Source organism: Syngnathus floridae, chromosome 19 (assembly GCF_059516105.1).
Source record: "Syngnathus floridae isolate MCC-2025c chromosome 19, RoL_Sflo_1.0, whole genome shotgun sequence".
Lineage (NCBI taxonomy): Eukaryota > Metazoa > Chordata > Actinopteri > Syngnathiformes > Syngnathidae > Syngnathus > Syngnathus floridae.
In genome coordinates, this window is record NC_142431.1 from 461,329 (window position 1) to 478,605 (window position 17,277).

General features: G+C 53.1%; 4 protein-coding genes across 6 annotated transcripts; 1 reads left to right on the top strand and 3 right to left on the bottom strand.

Moving 5' to 3' along the window:
- The first annotated feature begins 25 nt into the window (after positions 1 to 25).
- Positions 26 to 4,976, top strand: LOC148381298 (potassium channel subfamily K member 2-like). The gene is made up of 7 exons (XM_088361939.1): positions 26 to 430; positions 793 to 1,112; positions 1,177 to 1,294; positions 1,604 to 1,764; positions 1,998 to 2,193; positions 2,389 to 2,531; positions 3,248 to 4,976. Coding segments are annotated over exons 1-7 (1,296 nt in total). The 5' UTR covers positions 26 to 429; the 3' UTR covers positions 3,605 to 4,976.
- Positions 3,794 to 9,790, bottom strand: prkg3 (protein kinase cGMP-dependent 3). 2 transcript variants are annotated; one of them, XM_088361879.1, is made up of 22 exons: positions 9,032 to 9,790; positions 8,286 to 8,405; positions 8,145 to 8,207; positions 7,958 to 8,084; positions 7,729 to 7,895; positions 7,548 to 7,661; positions 7,206 to 7,311; positions 7,067 to 7,130; positions 6,905 to 6,982; positions 6,744 to 6,832; positions 6,444 to 6,509; positions 6,294 to 6,341; positions 6,158 to 6,199; positions 5,982 to 6,093; positions 5,784 to 5,920; positions 5,623 to 5,712; positions 5,366 to 5,507; positions 5,131 to 5,294; positions 4,808 to 4,924; positions 4,668 to 4,730; positions 4,425 to 4,500; positions 3,795 to 4,363 (listed from the first exon to the last, which is right to left on the bottom strand). In XM_088361879.1, exons 2-22 carry the CDS (start codon positions 8,389 to 8,391, stop codon positions 4,277 to 4,279), a joined length of 2,058 nt encoding a protein of 685 aa, XP_088218005.1. In that variant the 5' UTR covers positions 8,392 to 8,405; positions 9,032 to 9,790; the 3' UTR covers positions 3,795 to 4,276. The 2 variants fall into 2 exon arrangements, with proteins under 2 accessions (XP_088218004.1, XP_088218005.1); XM_088361878.1 differs by having other exon boundaries at positions 3,794 to 4,363; positions 6,744 to 6,982.
- Positions 9,791 to 9,924: 134 nt separating this feature from the next.
- LOC148381300 (phospholipase ABHD3-like) lies at positions 9,925 to 12,350 on the bottom strand. Its single transcript, XM_088361943.1, has 9 exons — positions 12,039 to 12,350; positions 11,705 to 11,865; positions 11,422 to 11,604; positions 11,292 to 11,337; positions 11,110 to 11,222; positions 10,864 to 11,037; positions 10,751 to 10,799; positions 10,476 to 10,641; positions 9,925 to 10,394 (listed from the first exon to the last, which is right to left on the bottom strand). The coding sequence occupies exons 1-9, from the start codon at positions 12,156 to 12,158 to the stop codon at positions 10,198 to 10,200; spliced, it is 1,209 nt and encodes a 402-aa protein (XP_088218069.1). The 5' UTR covers positions 12,159 to 12,350; the 3' UTR covers positions 9,925 to 10,197.
- Positions 12,351 to 12,844: 494 nt separating this feature from the next.
- On the bottom strand, positions 12,845 to 16,976 carry fdft1 (farnesyl-diphosphate farnesyltransferase 1). Of its 2 annotated transcripts, XM_088361927.1 has the most exons (8): positions 16,691 to 16,976; positions 15,504 to 15,601; positions 15,085 to 15,268; positions 14,817 to 14,945; positions 14,441 to 14,632; positions 14,157 to 14,333; positions 13,873 to 14,025; positions 12,845 to 13,727 (listed from the first exon to the last, which is right to left on the bottom strand). In XM_088361927.1, exons 1-8 carry the CDS (start codon positions 16,787 to 16,789, stop codon positions 13,506 to 13,508), a joined length of 1,254 nt encoding a protein of 417 aa, XP_088218053.1. In that variant the 5' UTR covers positions 16,790 to 16,976; the 3' UTR covers positions 12,845 to 13,505. The 2 variants fall into 2 exon arrangements, with proteins under 2 accessions (XP_088218053.1, XP_088218052.1); XM_088361926.1 differs by lacking the exon at positions 16,691 to 16,976 and having other exon boundaries at positions 15,504 to 16,540.
- Positions 16,977 to 17,277: the final 301 nt, after the last annotated feature.

Here is a 17,277-nt window from a genome sequence, read left to right on the forward strand (position 1 = left end):
CTCTCTCTCTCTCTCCCCCCCTCCCTCTCTTCCTCCCTACAAAACAAGCGCTCGCATCCCAGTCGGTCTGTTCCAGCGTTGAAGGCACACACAAAAGTGCTCCAGCAGCAGATCCAGCAGGCTTCCCTAACACCTGAATGGATTTCACAGAGAAGATCTCCTGCTCTCCCGTGAGGTCTTGTCGTGCCTAACAGGAGCCAAACATCATGTCCTGCCTGCATTTGTCTCTCGGCTGGACACGACACGCCGGAGGAGCCATGTGGAGCGCGCCCACATCCATCACGCCAGGCAAAAATCATCAACAACTCGAGTGAGGAGGAGGAGGAGGAGGAGGAGGAGGAGGAGGAGGAGGGGGCTGGGGTACCGAAGCACTTTGTTGGAGATAAGATCTGTCGAGGAGGGACCCAAGAAGAGAGGAGATGGTCGAGAAGTAAGTGCAACAAATAATTGGCCATTCAGCTAGATGCTGTCAGTTGTGTTTTTGGAAACACTTTCAATGATGTTGCCAAGCACAGTTGCGGGCGAGGAACGCTTTTGAATATGAATATACATACTGTATTTGAATATTTGATGATGGCTACCACCGAGGCTGCGTTCCATGTAGCCACGCGGATAACATGAATTATGAACTTGGTTATGTAATCGTGTTTGTCGTATAAATTGGTGAAGGGAAATCATTTGATTCGTTCTGCGGAGCAGGGTGTCTGTGTAGTGTAGTGTAGTGTAGTACATGCTTGCATTCATCTTTGCTGCTCACCGCTCTGTATGGATTGTAAACTCCTCGGTGCGCAGTGGCTGCACCTGATCTCCTTGACCCCAAGTCTGCCACGCACAACGCCAAGCCCCGCCTGTCGTTCTCGGCCAAGCCGGCGCCGCTGACGTGCGCCGAGGAGGACGAGCTCGCCGGCGGCCGCGCCACCGTCATGCGCTGGAAGACCGTGTCGGCCATCTTCTTCCTGGTGGTGCTCTACCTGGTGATCGGCGCCACCGTCTTCCGCGAACTGGAGCAGCCCTTCGAGAGCTCCCGGAAGATGGCCATCCTGGCCGACAAGCTGGAGTTCTTGGCCCTCCACGGCTGCGTCAACTCCTCCGAGCTGGAGGATCTGGTCAAGGTAAGTCCGAGCAGGAGACGCTTGTTCGGTTTTCTCCTTTGCGCTTCCGATTGTCCGTCTCCAGCAAGTGGTTTCCGCCGTCCGAGCGGGTGTGAATCCGTCGGGAGACTCGTGCAACCAGAGCAGCCTGTGGGACCTCAGCTCCGCCTTCTTCTTTGCCGGCACCGTCATCACCACCATCGGTGAGCTTGCACACCTGTCACTTGCATTTTCCTCGGTGAAATCCAGTTGGATGGAGCGGCAGACTCGGTCGGGGTGACTCGGGTGCACTTTGACACCAAAACGCAACGTGCTGTTGTTGTTGCTTTGCCGCCACGGAGCCATCGGAGCCGATAGCCACGTTTCTCCCGTTCAGTGTCGCTGCGGTCCCCAAAGTCATTACGAGTCCCCCCCCCCCACCCCGAAGTCATTTGGCAGACAGACGACCCGCCTGCCGCGCTTGGTTAATCGCACTCGGACCGACCAAGGCGTCACGTCTGGTCTCCCGGCAGGGTTCGGCAACACCTCTCCCCACACGGAAGGCGGACGGATATTCTGCATCATCTACGCTCTGATGGGGATCCCCCTCTTCGGCTTCCTGTTGGCCGGCGTGGGCGACCAGCTGGGCACCATTTTTGGCAAGGGAATCGCCAAAGTGGAGAAGATGATCGTGGTGAGCCTGTTTTTTTTTTTTGGTCTTCCCCCTTTTACCTTTTGCCGTTTCCTTATCGGGGCCGGATGGCTTAAACGTGTCCCGGTGGACACCGTGGCTCTGGAATGCTTGCCTCCTCGGGCCTTTGCAGCGGATGCGGGTCTCGCGGTTGCCATGCCAACACTCTCAGCTAGCAAAATAAAAGAGCGAGCGCTTCCCCCCTCGCCCGCCGCTGCGGTCTCTCGTCTGCGCAGAAGTGGCAAGTCAGCCAGACCAAGATCCGCGTCATCTCCACCTTGCTCTTCATCCTGTTCGGCTGCCTCATCTTCGTGGCGCTGCCGGCCGTCATCTTCAAGCACATCGAGGGCTGGAGCGCGCTGGAGTCCATCTACTTTGTGGTCATCACGCTCACCACCATCGGATTCGGAGACTTTGTCGCCGGGGAAAAAGGTCCGTCGTGAAACGTCCTAATCATGCAACCTGTGGACATCTTTTGGCTGTCACGTGAATTGGCGCAGAAAGCAAAGCGGTGCAGATGGGCCCCGTCCCTCTCGCCTCATTTCCAAAATCAAGAATCAGAACTTACGCAAGAACAAAAGATGTCCGTGTCCGTTCGATTCCATCGGCGCCGCTGTGCTTGTGCAGGAGGTTCCGAGAGTCCGGAGTACCTCAAGTATTACAAGCCGGTGGTGTGGTTCTGGATCCTGGTGGGTCTGGCGTACTTTGCCGCCGTGCTCAGCATGATCAGCGACTGGTTCCGCGTCATCTCCAAGAAAACCAAGGAGGAGGTTAGTGAAGGAAGAAAAAAGGCTGCATTTCATGGTTTTCTTCTTATTTTGAGCACGTCAATGAGGTTTTCCATTGTATGTTAGCATTAGGCTAACGGGAGCTTGCTTTAGGCACGTTGCTGTTTGCTTGCCGCGGCTTCATCTTTTATTTACACGACAAGTGGAGAGAGAGAGAGAGAGAGAGAGAGAGAGAGAGAGAGAGAGAGAGAGAGAGAGAGAGAGAGAGAAAATTGATCGCATCAATGTAAGTATGGGCCCAAGTCGGGTTCCCCAATTAGGGCTTCAGTACATGAGGGCCGAAGATTCCAAGATTGGCGCGTTGGGCCGACAGACAACCAAAGTGAGAATGAGGAGGTGGAAGCACGTGCTCGACTGTGTGATGCTGGTGGATGTGTGTGTGTGTGTGTGTGTGTGTGTGGTGGGGGAACATATGTTCTCACCTAAATGGGCTGAAGCTTTAAGTAAACAAAAAGCCTGGTAAATAAATCAACAGGCCCGCAGGCGCCTCGATGGCTTGCAAGCAGGCACTTGCACTTGCTGTCCACGTCACAGGTTTTAACAAAGCCCACGCACGGAAAAAACAGGCGCTTTCTTGACATGAACCAAACCATTTGGAGTCCAAATTTTGGACTATTTAGGGAGCAGCGCCGGCCGGCCGGTGGCGCCCTCTACTGACTAACGCTGTCGCCCTCTACTGACTAACGCTGTCGCCGCAGGTGGGCGAGTTCCGGGCCCACGCCGCCGAGTGGACGGCCAACGTGTCGGCCGAGTTCAAGGAAACCCGGCGGCGGCTGAGCGTGGACATCTACGACCGGTTCCAGCGCGCCGCCTCCATCAAGCGCAAACTATCCTCGGAGCTGGGCATCAACGCCTCGGCCGGCCAGGAAATGACGCCCGGCAAACGGACGCTGTCGGTCAACCTGGGCGAGGATCGCGAGGCCTACGCCAACCTGACGCTGGCGCTGGCACCCGGCCCGGGAGCCCTGAGCAGAAACGGCAGCCTCTTCCTCAACGGGCTCAGCCCGGACTTTGCCCAGCGGCTGGAGGTGGCCCTGGTGGAAAAGCCCAAATGAGGGCCGCAAAAACGTTCACGAGCTGGCGTGTCACGGACGTGTTGTCGCCGGAGTTTAGCGCTACGAAAGGTTCGGTGAGGTCGCCGGTGAACGCACGCCGCAAACAAACACGCCGCATCCAAATGCCACCGCACACCAAAGAAAAAATAAAAGTGAAGAAGCAAGCTGCAACCGCCAGGAAAGAAGTCTCATGAATAAATGAAAGCACGGGTAATTGTAGAATAGATGGAATCGTGCTCATCTACGGACAATTTAGCCACGAGGCCTAGACATCTGCATCAGATAAAAGAGGAGCCTCGACGCCACACAGCAATGAGCAATGTGGACACTTGAATGTTTCCTCTCAGTTTGCTCCTTGCTCACGAGATGAAAATGAATGTTGACATTTGATTTTTCCCCTTCCTTGTTCAGGCGCCTGTTTACCCCTGAGATACTATCCATCGCCCACGTGTGCCTTGCGGGCGCATGCATGAAAGACGCAACGTAGTATGTGTTTGAGAAACGACAGAATGTTTTATTTATTCAGGTGGAACGAAAGCACCGAGCATATCCTGTACATGAGCCGGAGGGCCTCAGCTCCTCGGTGCGGCACTCGTATCAATGCTTGTGACTATGTGGAGGCACTTAAAGGCTCATTTTTGTCCTGAGCTACGACACGGTAATGGGCTGCGCTTAGAAGTCTCGGTCCCAACCTGAGAACTCCTCATCGGCCTTAGTCTGGTCCTGAGGGAAGCGGTCAAAATTGATGTAGCACGGGCCCTGAACGCCAAACAAAAGTCAGAGACAAACATTTGGTTTTTCTCTTTTGAGTTGCCCTCACCTTGCGTATGAGGCGGACGGTGGGCGCGTCCAGCTGCGCCACGCGCAGCTTGTGCCAGTTCATGTTGCCGAACCACCTGTTGGCAAAAAGAGGCCTTCTTTCAAGGACTCCATTTTAATCCGAATAAGAATGGCGCTCCGCAAAGAGGATGCGATTTGCATTTTGCGTCAGCTAACGGACGTCGAAGCAAAAAGACCCGACCGAGCCCGCTTGTGTCCCCACCCACGGCAAAAGATTGCTCACCTGTGATGTCGGACATCTTTAATGCCATTCTTGGTGTTTCCCAACCTCTGGCCGGGTCGCGGTCTGCAACGGCCAGCGGCAACGGCGAGAATAAGTCATCTCGGATTGAGCGGTCTCCGTTGCGTGCGTGGGGCTCTCACCTGCACAGCTTACTGATGATGGACTTGGCCGCCTCGCTTAGGTAGGGAGGATACGTGAGCGCGCCGTCCAAGATCTTGGCGTAAATATTCTGAGGCTCCGAGCTCGAAAAGGGAGGACTTGACGGTTGGCGTGAATTAAACATGACAAAACAAGATGGGATCAAGCGGGCCATCATTTCTTTGTTGTTTTTTTTTTTACACAGACTTGCCATCAGACTTCATCTGTGGATGTTGGCCAGTTTGCACTGTGTCATAATAAACTAAAATGTGTTTGTTTATCAGGAAGACAAGGAGCGGCTCAAAAAGATTTGACACTCTGATACCTTCCCACCAGCAGCTCGTAGATGAGGATGCCCAGCGACCAGAAGTCAACCGCAAAGTCGTGTCCCTGGTTCTTGATGATCTCGGGGGCCATGTATTCAGGAGTCCCCACAAAGGAGTAGGACTTCTCGCCGCTCACCAACTCTCGGGCAAAGCCAAAGTCCACCTGCGCGGCAAGAGAAAGGACGGTGGTTTGGATGCCACCACCGCAATGGGGGCGGGATGAACGCAGCCCACCAGTTTGACGTAGCCGCGCGCGTCCAGCATGAGGTTCTCGGGCTTGAGGTCTCTGTACATGATGCTCTTCTTGTGGAGGTAGGCGTAGGCTTCCACCACGCAGGCCGTGCAGAAGACGGCAATCTGCTCGTCGAAACGCCCTCTGAGCGGCAAAGGGACATTTGGCTGACGACGGCACCGGCCGCGACGCGACGCAACGCGCACGCGGGCGGGCGGGCGGGCGGGCGGGCGGGATGAGGCGTGTTTGCCGTCCTCACACTTCTTTGAGTTTGGTCCAGATTTCTCCGCCGCTGCAGAACTCCATCACCATGTAGATGTAACGCGTGTCTTTGAAGGCAGCGTGAAGTCTGCAAAGTCAACATTTACAATTTCGGGCGGCCAAAGGGCAGGCAGACTTGACTCGTCTTGCCGTCTTTACCTGACAATGAAGTCGCACTGGACGGCCTTGAGGATCTTCTTCTCAAACAACATGTGCTCCTCCTGTCTCTTGGCGACGATGTGCTTCTTACTCACTCGCTTTATGGCGTAATACTTGCCGTGGTTCAAGGTGGTCATCTTAGCGAGAGCCAAAGCTTCAGTACGGCAAGCGGCGGCCCGACGCGCCGGCCAGGCTCACCAGTTCCACGCGGCCGAATCCTCCGACTCCTAGCGTGACCGGGTCCCCTTGGTAGCGGCCCTCCTGGTACAGGACCGGCACCAGGTCCTTCAACCTCAGAGTGGTGTTGAGGCTGCGGCGGCGCACAAAGATGATTGAGCGGACCTGACGGCGCTAAAGGCCCTCCGAGCTCTTACCTGGACTTTTGCGGAGCCTGCGCCTCCTGCAGCATCTTGGAGCTGACCGTGGAGAAGAAGAAGAAGAAGAAGAAGACGTAGGCGTTCAATTCACCGTCCTCGGTGACGGGACGGAGCGTAAAGAAGAAACGCTTACTCGTCAAAAAGCTCCAAGTGCTCGACGGGGATGGTCTCCTCAAACACCCTTGAGCAAATGAGACAAAAGCAATTTACGTTGAATCCCATAGGGGATGCTAATAAGCATGAAGCTAGCAAGGCCTTGACGCCTTTGCGCACGTGGACTTACTCTTTGTCGATGGAGAAGCAGGTGACGGGCCCGTCGGCTGTGCAGGTGGCCGTTCGCAACACTTCGCTGCGGGAAGCACAAAAGGTGACGCCTCGATTGTCAGGCCGCGTAGCGCGGCAAGGAAAAGAAATAGCGGGCTTGCAACTAAAGCCTGGGCTGGCCTGGCCTGGCAGCATAGTGCTGTCTCTGTTGCCATGACGATGTTGAAGCGCTAATGATATTCCAGCTTTGCGCACACATGTGGCGCACAGACAACAAAGTTAGCGGCATCAAATGCCATCCAGGCGTCACCACGGTTACCGTATGAGGGCCTGCTCCCCGAAATGCTCGCCCTTCCCCATCCGTCGGATGGGCTTCTGAAGCCCGTTGACGCTTTTGGTCACCAGGACCTGTCGGGAGCCAAAAGACACTGGGCAGAGCCTCTCAAATGACATCGTCACAAAGCTGAGAATAATACTCGCCTCTCCTTTGAGGATAATGTAGAAGGTGTTGGCTTCGGCGCCCTCTCGCACGATGACCTCTTTGTTCTGGTACTTCACCTGCACAAAAGGGTGACGAGGGGCGTGTCGAAAGCTTCACGCTTTGTACAAAATGTAGAAAAACGAATTTCCGGTGGGCCGCACCTCCTCCATGGAGTCGATGATTTTGGACAACTGGACGTCGTTCAGGTCCTTCAGAGTCCGAGACCTTCAAAGCCCCAAAAAGAAATCCACGTTGAAATGAGCGCTTGGCGTGAACGAGGGGCAACCATGGCGGACGCACGTCTTCAGGAAGCCCAGGAGCTGCTCTCGTTTCTTCTTGGATTTGTTGGTGATGATGGTCCTGTACGTCTGTCTCTCAATGGACCACAGACGCACCTCCGTCTTTGCTGCGGGCAAAAAAAACAAACAAAAAGCTTTTCCTACTTCAAAACAAGCTTGAGATCTCGCTGCTGCTTTTATTAATGGACACGTCGCTCTGCGGTGAGTTATTAAGGCAAAAACAAAGAGGTGGGATGAATACAAATGAAAGCCAAAGGCGGGAGAGCAAAAGAATTCCCTTTCCCGTACGCCGTGCGAGTCCAGTTAGCGGCCACCGCATTGGGTGCACGCTTTCGGTGCTGACCTTTAACCGTGGCCGTTCGTTTGCAGTTGTACAGGATGGCCAACTCCCCGAAGATGTCGCCACTGGTTAGGGTTCGGAGGTCGCGGCCCGCTTGGCTGACCAGAAGCTCGCCGGCTACGAGGAGGAACAAAACTTGGACGTTATCGATGTCAAGTCACGGGGTGAGCGATGGATGGCGCACCTGCCACGATGTACATGCTGTCCCCCTCCGTGCCTTCCTTGATGACCTCGCTGCCGCGGCTGACGGTCGAGGTCTCCAGGAGGTCCACCATCATGGCGATTTGCTCGTCGTCCAGCCGGCTCAGGAAGTCGTTCTTGCGGATGGCTTTGACGATCAGGCCGGTCTCGCTGCGGACGTGCGCATGCGATCAACGGGGGGCCCCGATTGGTTTTGCGGGGCGCCAACTGACCTGTCCGTTTTCTTGACTCTGGACTTTCTGATCTCCAGCGTCTCGGGGAGGGGTTCGGACGCGATGACGGCGGCGCGACTGGTCCTGTACTCGGGTTTGATCTCATCGCCGCTCGGAGGCGGAAACTCTGCAAATAGTTTGGGGGGGGGGAGTCAGCCGCCACCTTGCCGGTTTTGTACGGACTTACCGAGGTCGTGGTACTGAGTGTGGAGCTCTTGCAGAAGTTTCTCCTTCTCCTGCAGGCGTTGCTCTAAGGGCACACAGGAATGCATTTTTGAAAGAAGGTCAAGTTGCTTTGAAATGCAGTGCGGCGGGCTGAGCTACGGACCCAAATCTTTATTTTGCCTCTGCAGCTCCTTGTTGATGAGGCATTGCTTCTCCAGCTGCTGCCTCAGCTCCTCCACTTCCACTTCCACTTTCACTTGCTTCTCCATCCCTGCAGTGCTGGCTGCTTGAACAAGGACAAGACGGTTGGCCGCTCAACCGGAGCGTTTTGCAGCGCCCGCCCAGCGTGACCCCCCGCTCACTCGCTGTGGCCCTTCAACGGGGGGCACGGCTGCCACACTTCCTGCCCGCGCCAGTGGCGGCTAATGATCTGCTTCCTGCGGCTTAGGGGGCACACAAGCTGTCAGGAGCTGGCATGATCATTTTAGATGGCAATGAACGGGAATGCCGCTGCTGCCTTCTTGCCTCCGTATTGTTATTAATTCAACAGGTTTTGTCAGGTTTTTTTTCGGCACATGAAGGAATCGTGGGCTAGCGTCGCCCACCCCGAACCAAACGACAATATTGATTGTCAAGACAGAGACTTAAAACACCTGCAAGTCAAGATTGAAGAGTGTTTGATTGGCCATGTCACTGTGTTTTCTGACAGGCAGGCACAAATGTGCATGCACAGACGCACCCTCGCAATTTGCCATGATTGCATGCAAAGTGCTTTCTTACTCTTATCTTTGCTGACTAAACATGAATAGGAGGCAAATAAAGAAAGCCTATCTCCAAGCGGTAGCTACACGCACGTAAAAGGTGAGAGGAGTGTTGAAGGTGGCGGCGGGCCCACCCACGTTGGCTCACCTGCAGGCTTGTACGGCAGCTGGGCAGTCCGGACCAGGGCTTCACGTCATCCGCATGGGTTCGGATCCCCAAAATGACTCGGCCGTACTTTCAACTTTGCTGCCTCTTGACTTTGACTCTTTAGCAGTCCTTCCTTTTTTTTTCTTTTTTTTGTCCCTCCGTCTGTCCGTCCGTCCGCCCGCCCGCCTGTCTGCCTGTCAGTCTCCGCAGCGCCTCTGCTCTGGCGCCGAATCATTTACTGTCACCTGACGCTCCTCCCCTCTCTCCAGGTAGGGGGAAAGACACAGAGGAGGCGGGGGAACAAGCAGAGGATGACTATGAACACGCATGTTACCAAAAGCAACATACACGGCAGCGAACGAGGGCTATTTGTCAAATGTTCTCATCTACCAATTGGACCAAATGCGACTTTGCGTGATCGGTGACTTTTCTCCTCACCGACTATACCATTTTTCACCTCTATTCCACCTCTCAACCTTTTCTTTGCTGGCGGCAGGCACGGTGGTATCTAAATGAGAGGGCGTGGGCCTTTTTATCGAAGCTTCGGGTTAATTATTGATCGGTCGCCGTGGTTAATCAGCGACACCGCTGACCCTCAAGCACAGATTAAAGGCCTCCCGAGGGGGGAAGGTTAGGAAAATTTTTTTTTTTTCTAGCAGAAGGTATCAATGTAAATGCGAATTTGTACTTTTTTATACAGGCCAAATGAATTTCTGTATAATTACAATGTGAAAAGTGCATTTTAGCAATCGTGCTTATTATATGTCGTCAACAATTTTTTCGAACCGTTCCACCTGCTGGCAATGTTGGAAATTTTTCATTGACCATTAAATGTAAAGCCTGTAAAGTCTTCTTGACACAGAAGTGAAAGAAAAGTAAAGCAGCCCTTTAAATAGCAGCCAATTTGTGTTTAATTTAAGTGATTAACTTGAGTGGCTCACAGAAAAACATCAATGGGAAAAAAAGCATATTTAAAAGTGTCTTTTCTTTGCATTCTATTTGCGAGTGGGACGACTAATGACAAGAATGATGTCATTTGATTTGATTGACAGTCAGCATCCTGAATCGTGACAGCGAGCGAGCTTACGAGGTAGATGGCCATTTGCGCAGAGGTCTATTTGTTCGATTTGCGTGTTTTGTTTCGGGTTCTCGGCATGTACATTCGCTCAGCCGGGCGCCAGGCCGCAGGCTTTGCGGACATCCAGCGGGTGTTCCAGGACGGCTCGGACAAACTGGCTGAAGAGGCGCTCCATGTAGCCCACGGCGCGCGGGAACAAACCCTCCAGGAAGGCGATGTGGCCGCCGTGCGACGTGACCACCAGCGCCACGTTGGGCAGCTCCTTGGCTACGCTCAACGGGAAGGCTGCGACCATTTTGACAAGAAGAATTGCCATTTGTCACCACCGTCCCAAGATGACTCGCTGCTAAGATTTGCGGAACCCACCGTGTTGCGGGGAGAAGGGGTCGTCGGCGGCGTTGAGGCACAAGACGGGCACGGCCGTCTGCGGGAGCTTCCAGTCGGGGCTGGCGTGGCGGTAGTACTCGGCGCACGAGGCGTAGCCAAACAGCGGCGCCGTGAAGCGCTCGTCAAATTCGCGGATGCTGCGCGCCTAGGATTGGAATTGCTGTCTGGTGAGTTTTGCTCGTACTCCGTTTGTTATTCTTCCATTGAACGTTCCCACATCATCTTCTGTTTTGACAAGCGGGTGAGACGGGTACCTTGAGGACGTGATCGATGTCCACCACCTTCTCCAGCATCTTCCTGTGCCTGCGACATCAAAACAAATAGTAGGCTTGCCTTTCCCAAAGGGAACACTTGAAGCTGAAATGACCTGCGGACGGCGGCGCACAGTCCTTGCGTGAGGTGCTTGTTGAAGAGCAGCCAGTTGAGCACCGCCTCCATGCTTTGCGCCGACTTGAAGGCGTCCCAGGGGACGGAGACGGTCAGGCCCGCCACCAAGCCCGACTGGCTGCCCTTGCGGCCGAGGTAGTTGAGCAGCAGCATGCTGCGCGGGCACAACGGGAGCTTGGCGCGTTTGCCGCAAAAGGGGGCCCGGCCGCCCGGGGTGCCCACTCACCCTCCTAAGGAGACGCCAAGGCCAAAAACAGGGGCTTGCGGGTAGAGGCTCTTCACGTGCTGGATCACCAGCTCCAGATCGGACGTGTTAGCCGCGCAGAACGTGAGCGGTGTCTGAAGGGCAGAGAGACGCAAAGTGCTTTGGCTCTGATCGGATTTCATAAAGGTTCACAGAAGACTTACAAGTAGCTCTTCTCCTCCAAAGCCTCTGTTGTTGAAGACCACGCATCTAGAAGAGGCGGCGTATTTGCACAAAATTCATGCTTGAGGCCCAGATAGAAACGGGCGGGCGGGCGGGTGGCGGGCTGCCGACCTGTAGCCGTGGGCGCCGGCCTGCCTGACGGCGTGCAACACGTACGACTGTCGGCTGTTGCCCGTCAAGCCCGGCAGGATGAGGACGGTGGGCCGCGTGGACGCTTGCGGGTAGGCGGCACTGCCGTCGTTGTCCTCCCAGTCCAGCGAGATCTGACCGCCGTCGGCCGTCCGGATGCGCTCGCTGACAGACGCATCAGTGTGTGTGTGTGTGTGTGTGTGTGTGTGTGAGTGGCTGATACTTCATCGACAATCATGCGCTCGATTTTGCGATTGAGCTTTACTTGCGATATTCGACGTGCGGTCTGGACTTGATGAGGAAACACAGCACGGTTTGTAGGCGGCCTCCCCAGCACCACGGTGTCGGCCTGAAGATCTCGCTCAAGGCGGGACAGCGCTCCTGGAGGAAGTCCCCAAACTTCTCGCCGCACACCACCAATGGCCTCTGAAAGGAATAGCTCATAGCTAGCTGAAAGTGCAAGTAACCCTGAAGCCAGGATGATGACAGAAATTGGAAAACGATCACATGGCAACCAGTCCTGACACGCACAAATGTAAAAAGTTTATGAGACGGTTTAGAATCTAAACAATGAATGAATCCATTCCATTCACTATCACCTGACTCTTGCGGCCCCACAAGTAGCAGAGGGCAGCCGTGAGGGAGCACAACAGCACGGTGTCAACCCTGGAGACCAACTCCCAATGGACCGTCCACAGGTCCAGGAGCGACAATGACATGGCGCCGACTTCTGTAGAACTCAAATGAAAACAAACAAAAAAAGCAGCTACCGTTCGCCAGAAACCGGCGTTCAATGTAAATGAGCAATCAAGCGACACATGAGGACACAAAGCCGATAACCCGACTCGGCCCGTTAATCATTTACGATCACGCCCCTGCCCGCAGGCAACATAACGGATTGTTTCACTTCCGGGTTGCATGTCAAGCGCGTACGGTGAAATAAATGTTATTTCTTTTTGTTATTATTTATAGCATTATTATTGACACACTAAAAGGATTTGATGAGTTTTCCACAAATTATATCCACTGAATTAAAGAGAATCTAATCGTCGTACGTTCCAACAGGAAGTCCCAATCTGACGTCACTGCTCGTGCGACTACAAACATGGCCGCCAGGTGATGCGCATGCGCATGCGTCCATACGTTTTTAAGATGTTTTTTATTATTAAGTAATAGTCGTACTGTTTTAGACGATAAGCAGCTCAAGTTTGTTTGACCAGCATAAAAATACACGTGAGGTTCAAACTGTGTTTCTTTATATAGTATACATATATTTTACAGATCATGGACGACATTATCTTGAAGATATGAATATATCCTTTTTTTGTTTTTTTTCAAATCACACGAATAGATAGGAAGGTGTCTGAATTCACCAAATCTGAAATCATTCACTTCACAATCGCAGTAAATTGTCCTTTTGCTTTATTTTCTCGGATATGTACAAAGTAGCAAATCTAACAAGGATCTCGTTGAGTAGCAATGTTTTGGAGAGCTAGACCTTCGGTGTCTTTGTGCTGGCCAAAGCTCACTTAAGGACACTTTACTAACAGCCTCACAACTCCATCATGTACACGACACATACACTCACACAGAACTAGATATCATTCTCTTTTAAAAAAAATAAACCCCCCAGAATGAGAAACATTTCTCTAAGGGTTTGAAATAGACAACATATCTGTGTCTATATTTAGCTTATCGGTCATAGATGTACATAATTTGAGCAAAATGAAAGCTACAAAAATTCAACAAAAAGACGACGTTTGGGCAGTCGGGGGGGCGTCTGAGACATTTTTATCATGATTACGCTAATATCAGGGGAGAGGTGAATGTTGGACTTTTTCCCAAAACTGCCAACTTCTCGCTCGATTGCAGGCATGAGTCCAGGAGACTTTTCATTGTGTCCTTTTATGATGGACATGTCCACTCAATTTTCTATCCTTTGGTAAAACTGATCACCCACCCGCCCCCATGTCTCAAAAATCCTTGAATGTCTCAAACATTGTCTGTCTATTCAGCGGAGAAGCGGACCTTCGAGGGCAGCGAAGGGGCTCGCATTCTCCAGTCCGCTACTGTCCCTGCATGTCGCCGGCACCTTGGGCCCGCGCCGCCGTGGTGCTCAGGTACTGCCAGCTGACGGCCGCTAGCAGCATGGCGGCCGACAGGTACACGGGCGACAGGTGCTGGCTCCTGACGGGCAGGTCTGACGACTGCGATTTCTCCCTTATGAGCGCCAAGATGCGCAGCGTCTCGTCCCGCGACGGGTCCGCCAGCGAGACCTTGTGCAGAATCTGCAGGCAAAAGCACACGGTTGAAACGGTGCCGTTGATTCATACTTTGCTGCTGTACTTCAGTTTTTTTCTTCATATATTTCTACTTATTTCATTTTGACTTGTGGCGCTTTCCCTTAAAAAGAGATACATAAAAGATGGCCACCTCCTGGCTGTACTGGCTGATGATGTTCTGCACGGCTCGCATGTTGGTGGCCTCCATCATGAGCGTGACGGCCTGCCCCTTTCGGATCTTCACCACCCCCTGGAACACCAGGGGGTTGTTGTAGCACGATGATAGGGTAGCTATCGCCATCACCTGGTCAACAAGGGCATTACAGCTGAAGCACCACTCATTTGAAATGGAAACATAAGAACTACAGAGGAGTTCAGTGCTAGCTTGTTCCATTTGTAGGAGGCGGATGCTGCGGGGCGGCGGTGTGGCCTTACCTGAGGGATGGCGCAAAAGTTGAAGACGCTCTGGTTGCGCAGGCGGGCCAGGTAGGCAATGACGTCCGGCACGTGACGCAGCGCGTCCGTGACCAGCAGGTTGAGACAGGACAGAGCCGACTCCAGCTTCTCGGGCTGCGCCAGGTCCTCCAGACGGCCTGCAAACTGGCTCCACGCCTTGTATTGATAGTGGGAAGGTGGGCAGGAAGAAAAAAAAAGAGCTCTCATATTCCTTATTTGCTACGGACAAAACCGACGCGATGCCAACGCAGCACGTTTCCCACCTCTTGCGGCCAGAAGGCACGTCCCTCCTTGGTGTCCTCCAGATAGTCTCGGATGATGTTGGTCTTCTGGAGGAACAGGCCCATGGAGTTGGCCAAGTCCGTGTCCCAGCCCACCTCCGGCTCCTCCAGCTGGGACGCCGAGAAGAGGCGAGACAGGCCTATGCCCACCAGCCCCGCCACAAAGTGGCAATACTGCACGGGCGAATAGCAACGAGAGAAACTGTCACACTGTGGCTCAACATTTGGCAACAGTGCACAATGTCCAAAAGTCAAATCTTTGTTCCGAGTCACGGAACTAAAAATACACATCTCTGAAAACACTTCACGAGATGTTTAAGGTGTTCTGGGAGTTGAGTTCTAAAACAACCAGGTTCACCTTGTCCCACTCCTTCATGGATCCGACTTTCTTCTCCAGGAATTCCGCCATTCCGACTCCCATCCGGCGGCAGATGTCCGAGATGACCACCCGATATTCTTCAGCCAGGTTTCGGAATTCCAAAGATATCTGTTGATTGTCATCAGCCAAATACGTATTTAGCCCAAACACAAGAAAAAGCCCTCAATGGGATTACGTCACAGCAGAAAAAAACTACAAGCGCAAGCTTATCATTGAAGTGGCCTTTCGTCATGTGGAAGCTACTGACCGTGGGGAAGTCCTCCAGAACTTGCCGGTCTTTCTCCTGGCTCTCGCTGAAGCTCCAGGCGTCCTGGTACAGGTAGGTGTGGAAATCATTCAGCATGGGAACTTTTTTGTCCAGGGGGATGCTCATGTCGTCCTCCACTGTGTCCAACGCCCGGAGAACCAGGTAGAAAATGCACACGGCGTGTCTGAAATAGGACAGACGGACAGCTATGTATGTATGTCCACATAATAAAAGATCAGATCATTGTGGCTTTTTCAATTTCCAATTGGAAAAACGTGAGCTGCAACAATAGTGCAGCATGGGGCCGGCCGGCCGGCCGGACACCCACCAGACGAACTGCGCAGAGCCGAGCCGAGCAGGGGGCGGGGCCACGCTTGTTTGTGTACAACTCCCACCCACTCACTCACTCACTCCCTCACCTTAGCTCGCCGTCCAGGGCCTGAATGACAGCCGCAAAGCTCCTGCTGGTTTGGTTCAGGTACACGTAACACGTCCTCAGGCTCTGGCTCATGGACTCCTGGCACGAAAGACAACACAAGGCCGCGTGACGACCGAAGCCCGTCGCTCTCGGGACGCAGGACGAGCGCGCGGCTCCCCGCAGGCCCCGCTCGCCCAGCCTTCGGCCCGACAGCAGCGAGCGGGGACAGGCGGGCGTCGGGCCCCGTGGCGCCACCGACAGAGAGCGCTTGAACACGGCCAGCGAGATGGGGCACTTGCAGCACGCTCCAGCGGCCATGCGACGTCAGTGGTAGCACGAGTGGACGAGCGAGAAGCCGCAGCGGCTTGGCTCGACGCGGCGTGCGTGCGTGCGTGCGCCCTGTGTAGAGGGCGTCAGAGGAGCAGCTGCTGAGACAACCTTGGAGTCAGTCGGGGGGGGGCACTCGACTCAACATTTTGCAATAGGGAGAAGCCTCCGCCTTCCTCCGCAACCTTGGCGCTAGCTTCGTGGACGCAAATAAATAGACCCCATGTTTGGCAAGGAATGAACGTCAACGACGCCGCCATATTGAATGTGTCAATACACAAGAACAATTCATACCAATGGAAGCCGGTGCAACATAAGTGCATACCGTGAATAAAAATATACCTTAAGATTGAATGCACTTAGAACGGACTTAGAAGTTAATGCAAGTGAAGTGTAATTTTCTTCTCTATTCTATATTTTCATTGTGTCTTCTCTTTTTGATTGTTGACAACTGTTTGACACTGCAGTACTTAGTGCACAACTCGCAATGTGCAGCTTCGGTGCAGGTAGTCTGACATTTTTCAAAACAATTACAAAAATACAAAAAAACAGGTCTTTTGTCACCATCTAGTGGCCGACTAGTGTAATTGCACAAACTTGTGGATCTTTCCAGTGGTTAGTCTCTTTCAAATTATTTGCAGACACGTCTCGATTCTGCCACGCTAAAGAATTTAACCTTTGATTGACAACAAAATAACGTTTGGGGTCGCACGTGTTGATACTTGCCGGGGTGACACTGACGTCAAAACGGCGGGATTAGCGGCCGAAACCCTTACATAATAAATCCTCCAACATATTGCAGAAGATATGATATTCTCCCTTAATTGTCTTCCTTTCGATGATTGCTCCAGTTTTACTCACGTAATCCAATTTGGGCATGACGGCTCGGCAGCCTCCCATTTTAAATTTAAAGAGGTTGTAAATCTCTTCCGGGTGGCCGAGAGACTTGAGGATGTCCATGTTGCCGACTCAATCGGACTGCAGGAAGCGTCAAACAAAAATGTCCGTGGATGCGAGAAGAAATAATAAAGATACGCGAAGGTAGATTGAAGACTGCATGCACTTTCTTTCTCCCGGCTGGGGCCAGATCGACTCACGCCTCCGATTGGCTGGCAGAGCATGGCTTGGGGGCAGTGGCCAATGAGCGGGCAGAGCGGCTGGTGTGATGGCCCGCCTCCTCGTACATCAGCACAGCTTGGCCTTTCATTGGCTTTTTCATCCCCGGTGTCATAAACCCTGGCCAATGGTTGAAACGGGCTGGAAATATCCATGCAGTACTTGTATGTACATGTACACAAAACTGATTGAGCCACTTGAGAAAGGAACGCCCACCTTGTAGATTGAAAATACTAACATATTTGAAGTCACGCAATTGATGACAGACTTACTGGTCCTGGCACAAGATACAATCTACTGAGGTGCTTCTAAAGACGCATCATTTTGCATGA

What these genes read in the sequence shown, in the direction of transcription:
- LOC148381298 (XM_088361939.1), top strand. An exon ending in AGCTGGAGGATCTGGTCAAG is followed by an intron (nt 1,113 to 1,176) that starts GTAAGTCCGAGC and finishes GTCCGTCTCCAG; the next exon opens with CAAGTGGTTTCCGCCGTCCG. An exon ending in AAGTGGAGAAGATGATCGTG is followed by an intron (nt 1,765 to 1,997) that starts GTGAGCCTGTTT and finishes TCGTCTGCGCAG; the next exon opens with AAGTGGCAAGTCAGCCAGAC.
- prkg3 (XM_088361878.1), bottom strand. Translation starts at nt 8,391, where the DNA reads ATGGAGAAGCAAGTGAAAGTGGAAGTGGAAGTGGAGGAGCTGAGGCAG. An exon ending in TCATCGACTCCATGGAGGAG is followed by an intron (nt 6,983 to 7,066) that starts GTGCGGCCCACC and finishes CCTTTTGTGCAG; the next exon opens with GTGAAGTACCAGAACAAAGA. An exon ending in GGGGAGCAGGCCCTCATACG is followed by an intron (nt 6,510 to 6,743) that starts GTAACCGTGGTG and finishes TGCTTCCCGCAG; the next exon opens with CGAAGTGTTGCGAACGGCCA.
- LOC148381300 (XM_088361943.1), bottom strand. Translation starts at nt 12,158, where the DNA reads ATGTCATTGTCGCTCCTGGACCTGTGGACGGTCCATTGGGAGTTGGTC. An exon ending in GCCGGCGCCCACGGCTACAG is followed by an intron (nt 11,338 to 11,421) that starts GTCGGCAGCCCG and finishes CGCCTCTTCTAG; the next exon opens with ATGCGTGGTCTTCAACAACA. An exon ending in CCCCTTCTCCCCGCAACACG is followed by an intron (nt 10,395 to 10,475) that starts GTGGGTTCCGCA and finishes AAATGGTCGCAG; the next exon opens with CCTTCCCGTTGAGCGTAGCC.
- fdft1 (XM_088361926.1), bottom strand. Translation starts at nt 15,820, where the DNA reads ATGGCCGCTGGAGCGTGCTGCAAGTGCCCCATCTCGCTGGCCGTGTTC. An exon ending in CCATGAAGGAGTGGGACAAG is followed by an intron (nt 14,633 to 14,816) that starts GTGAACCTGGTT and finishes TCGCCCGTGCAG; the next exon opens with TATTGCCACTTTGTGGCGGG. An exon ending in TCAGCCAGTACAGCCAGGAG is followed by an intron (nt 13,728 to 13,872) that starts GTGGCCATCTTT and finishes TTTTGCCTGCAG; the next exon opens with ATTCTGCACAAGGTCTCGCT.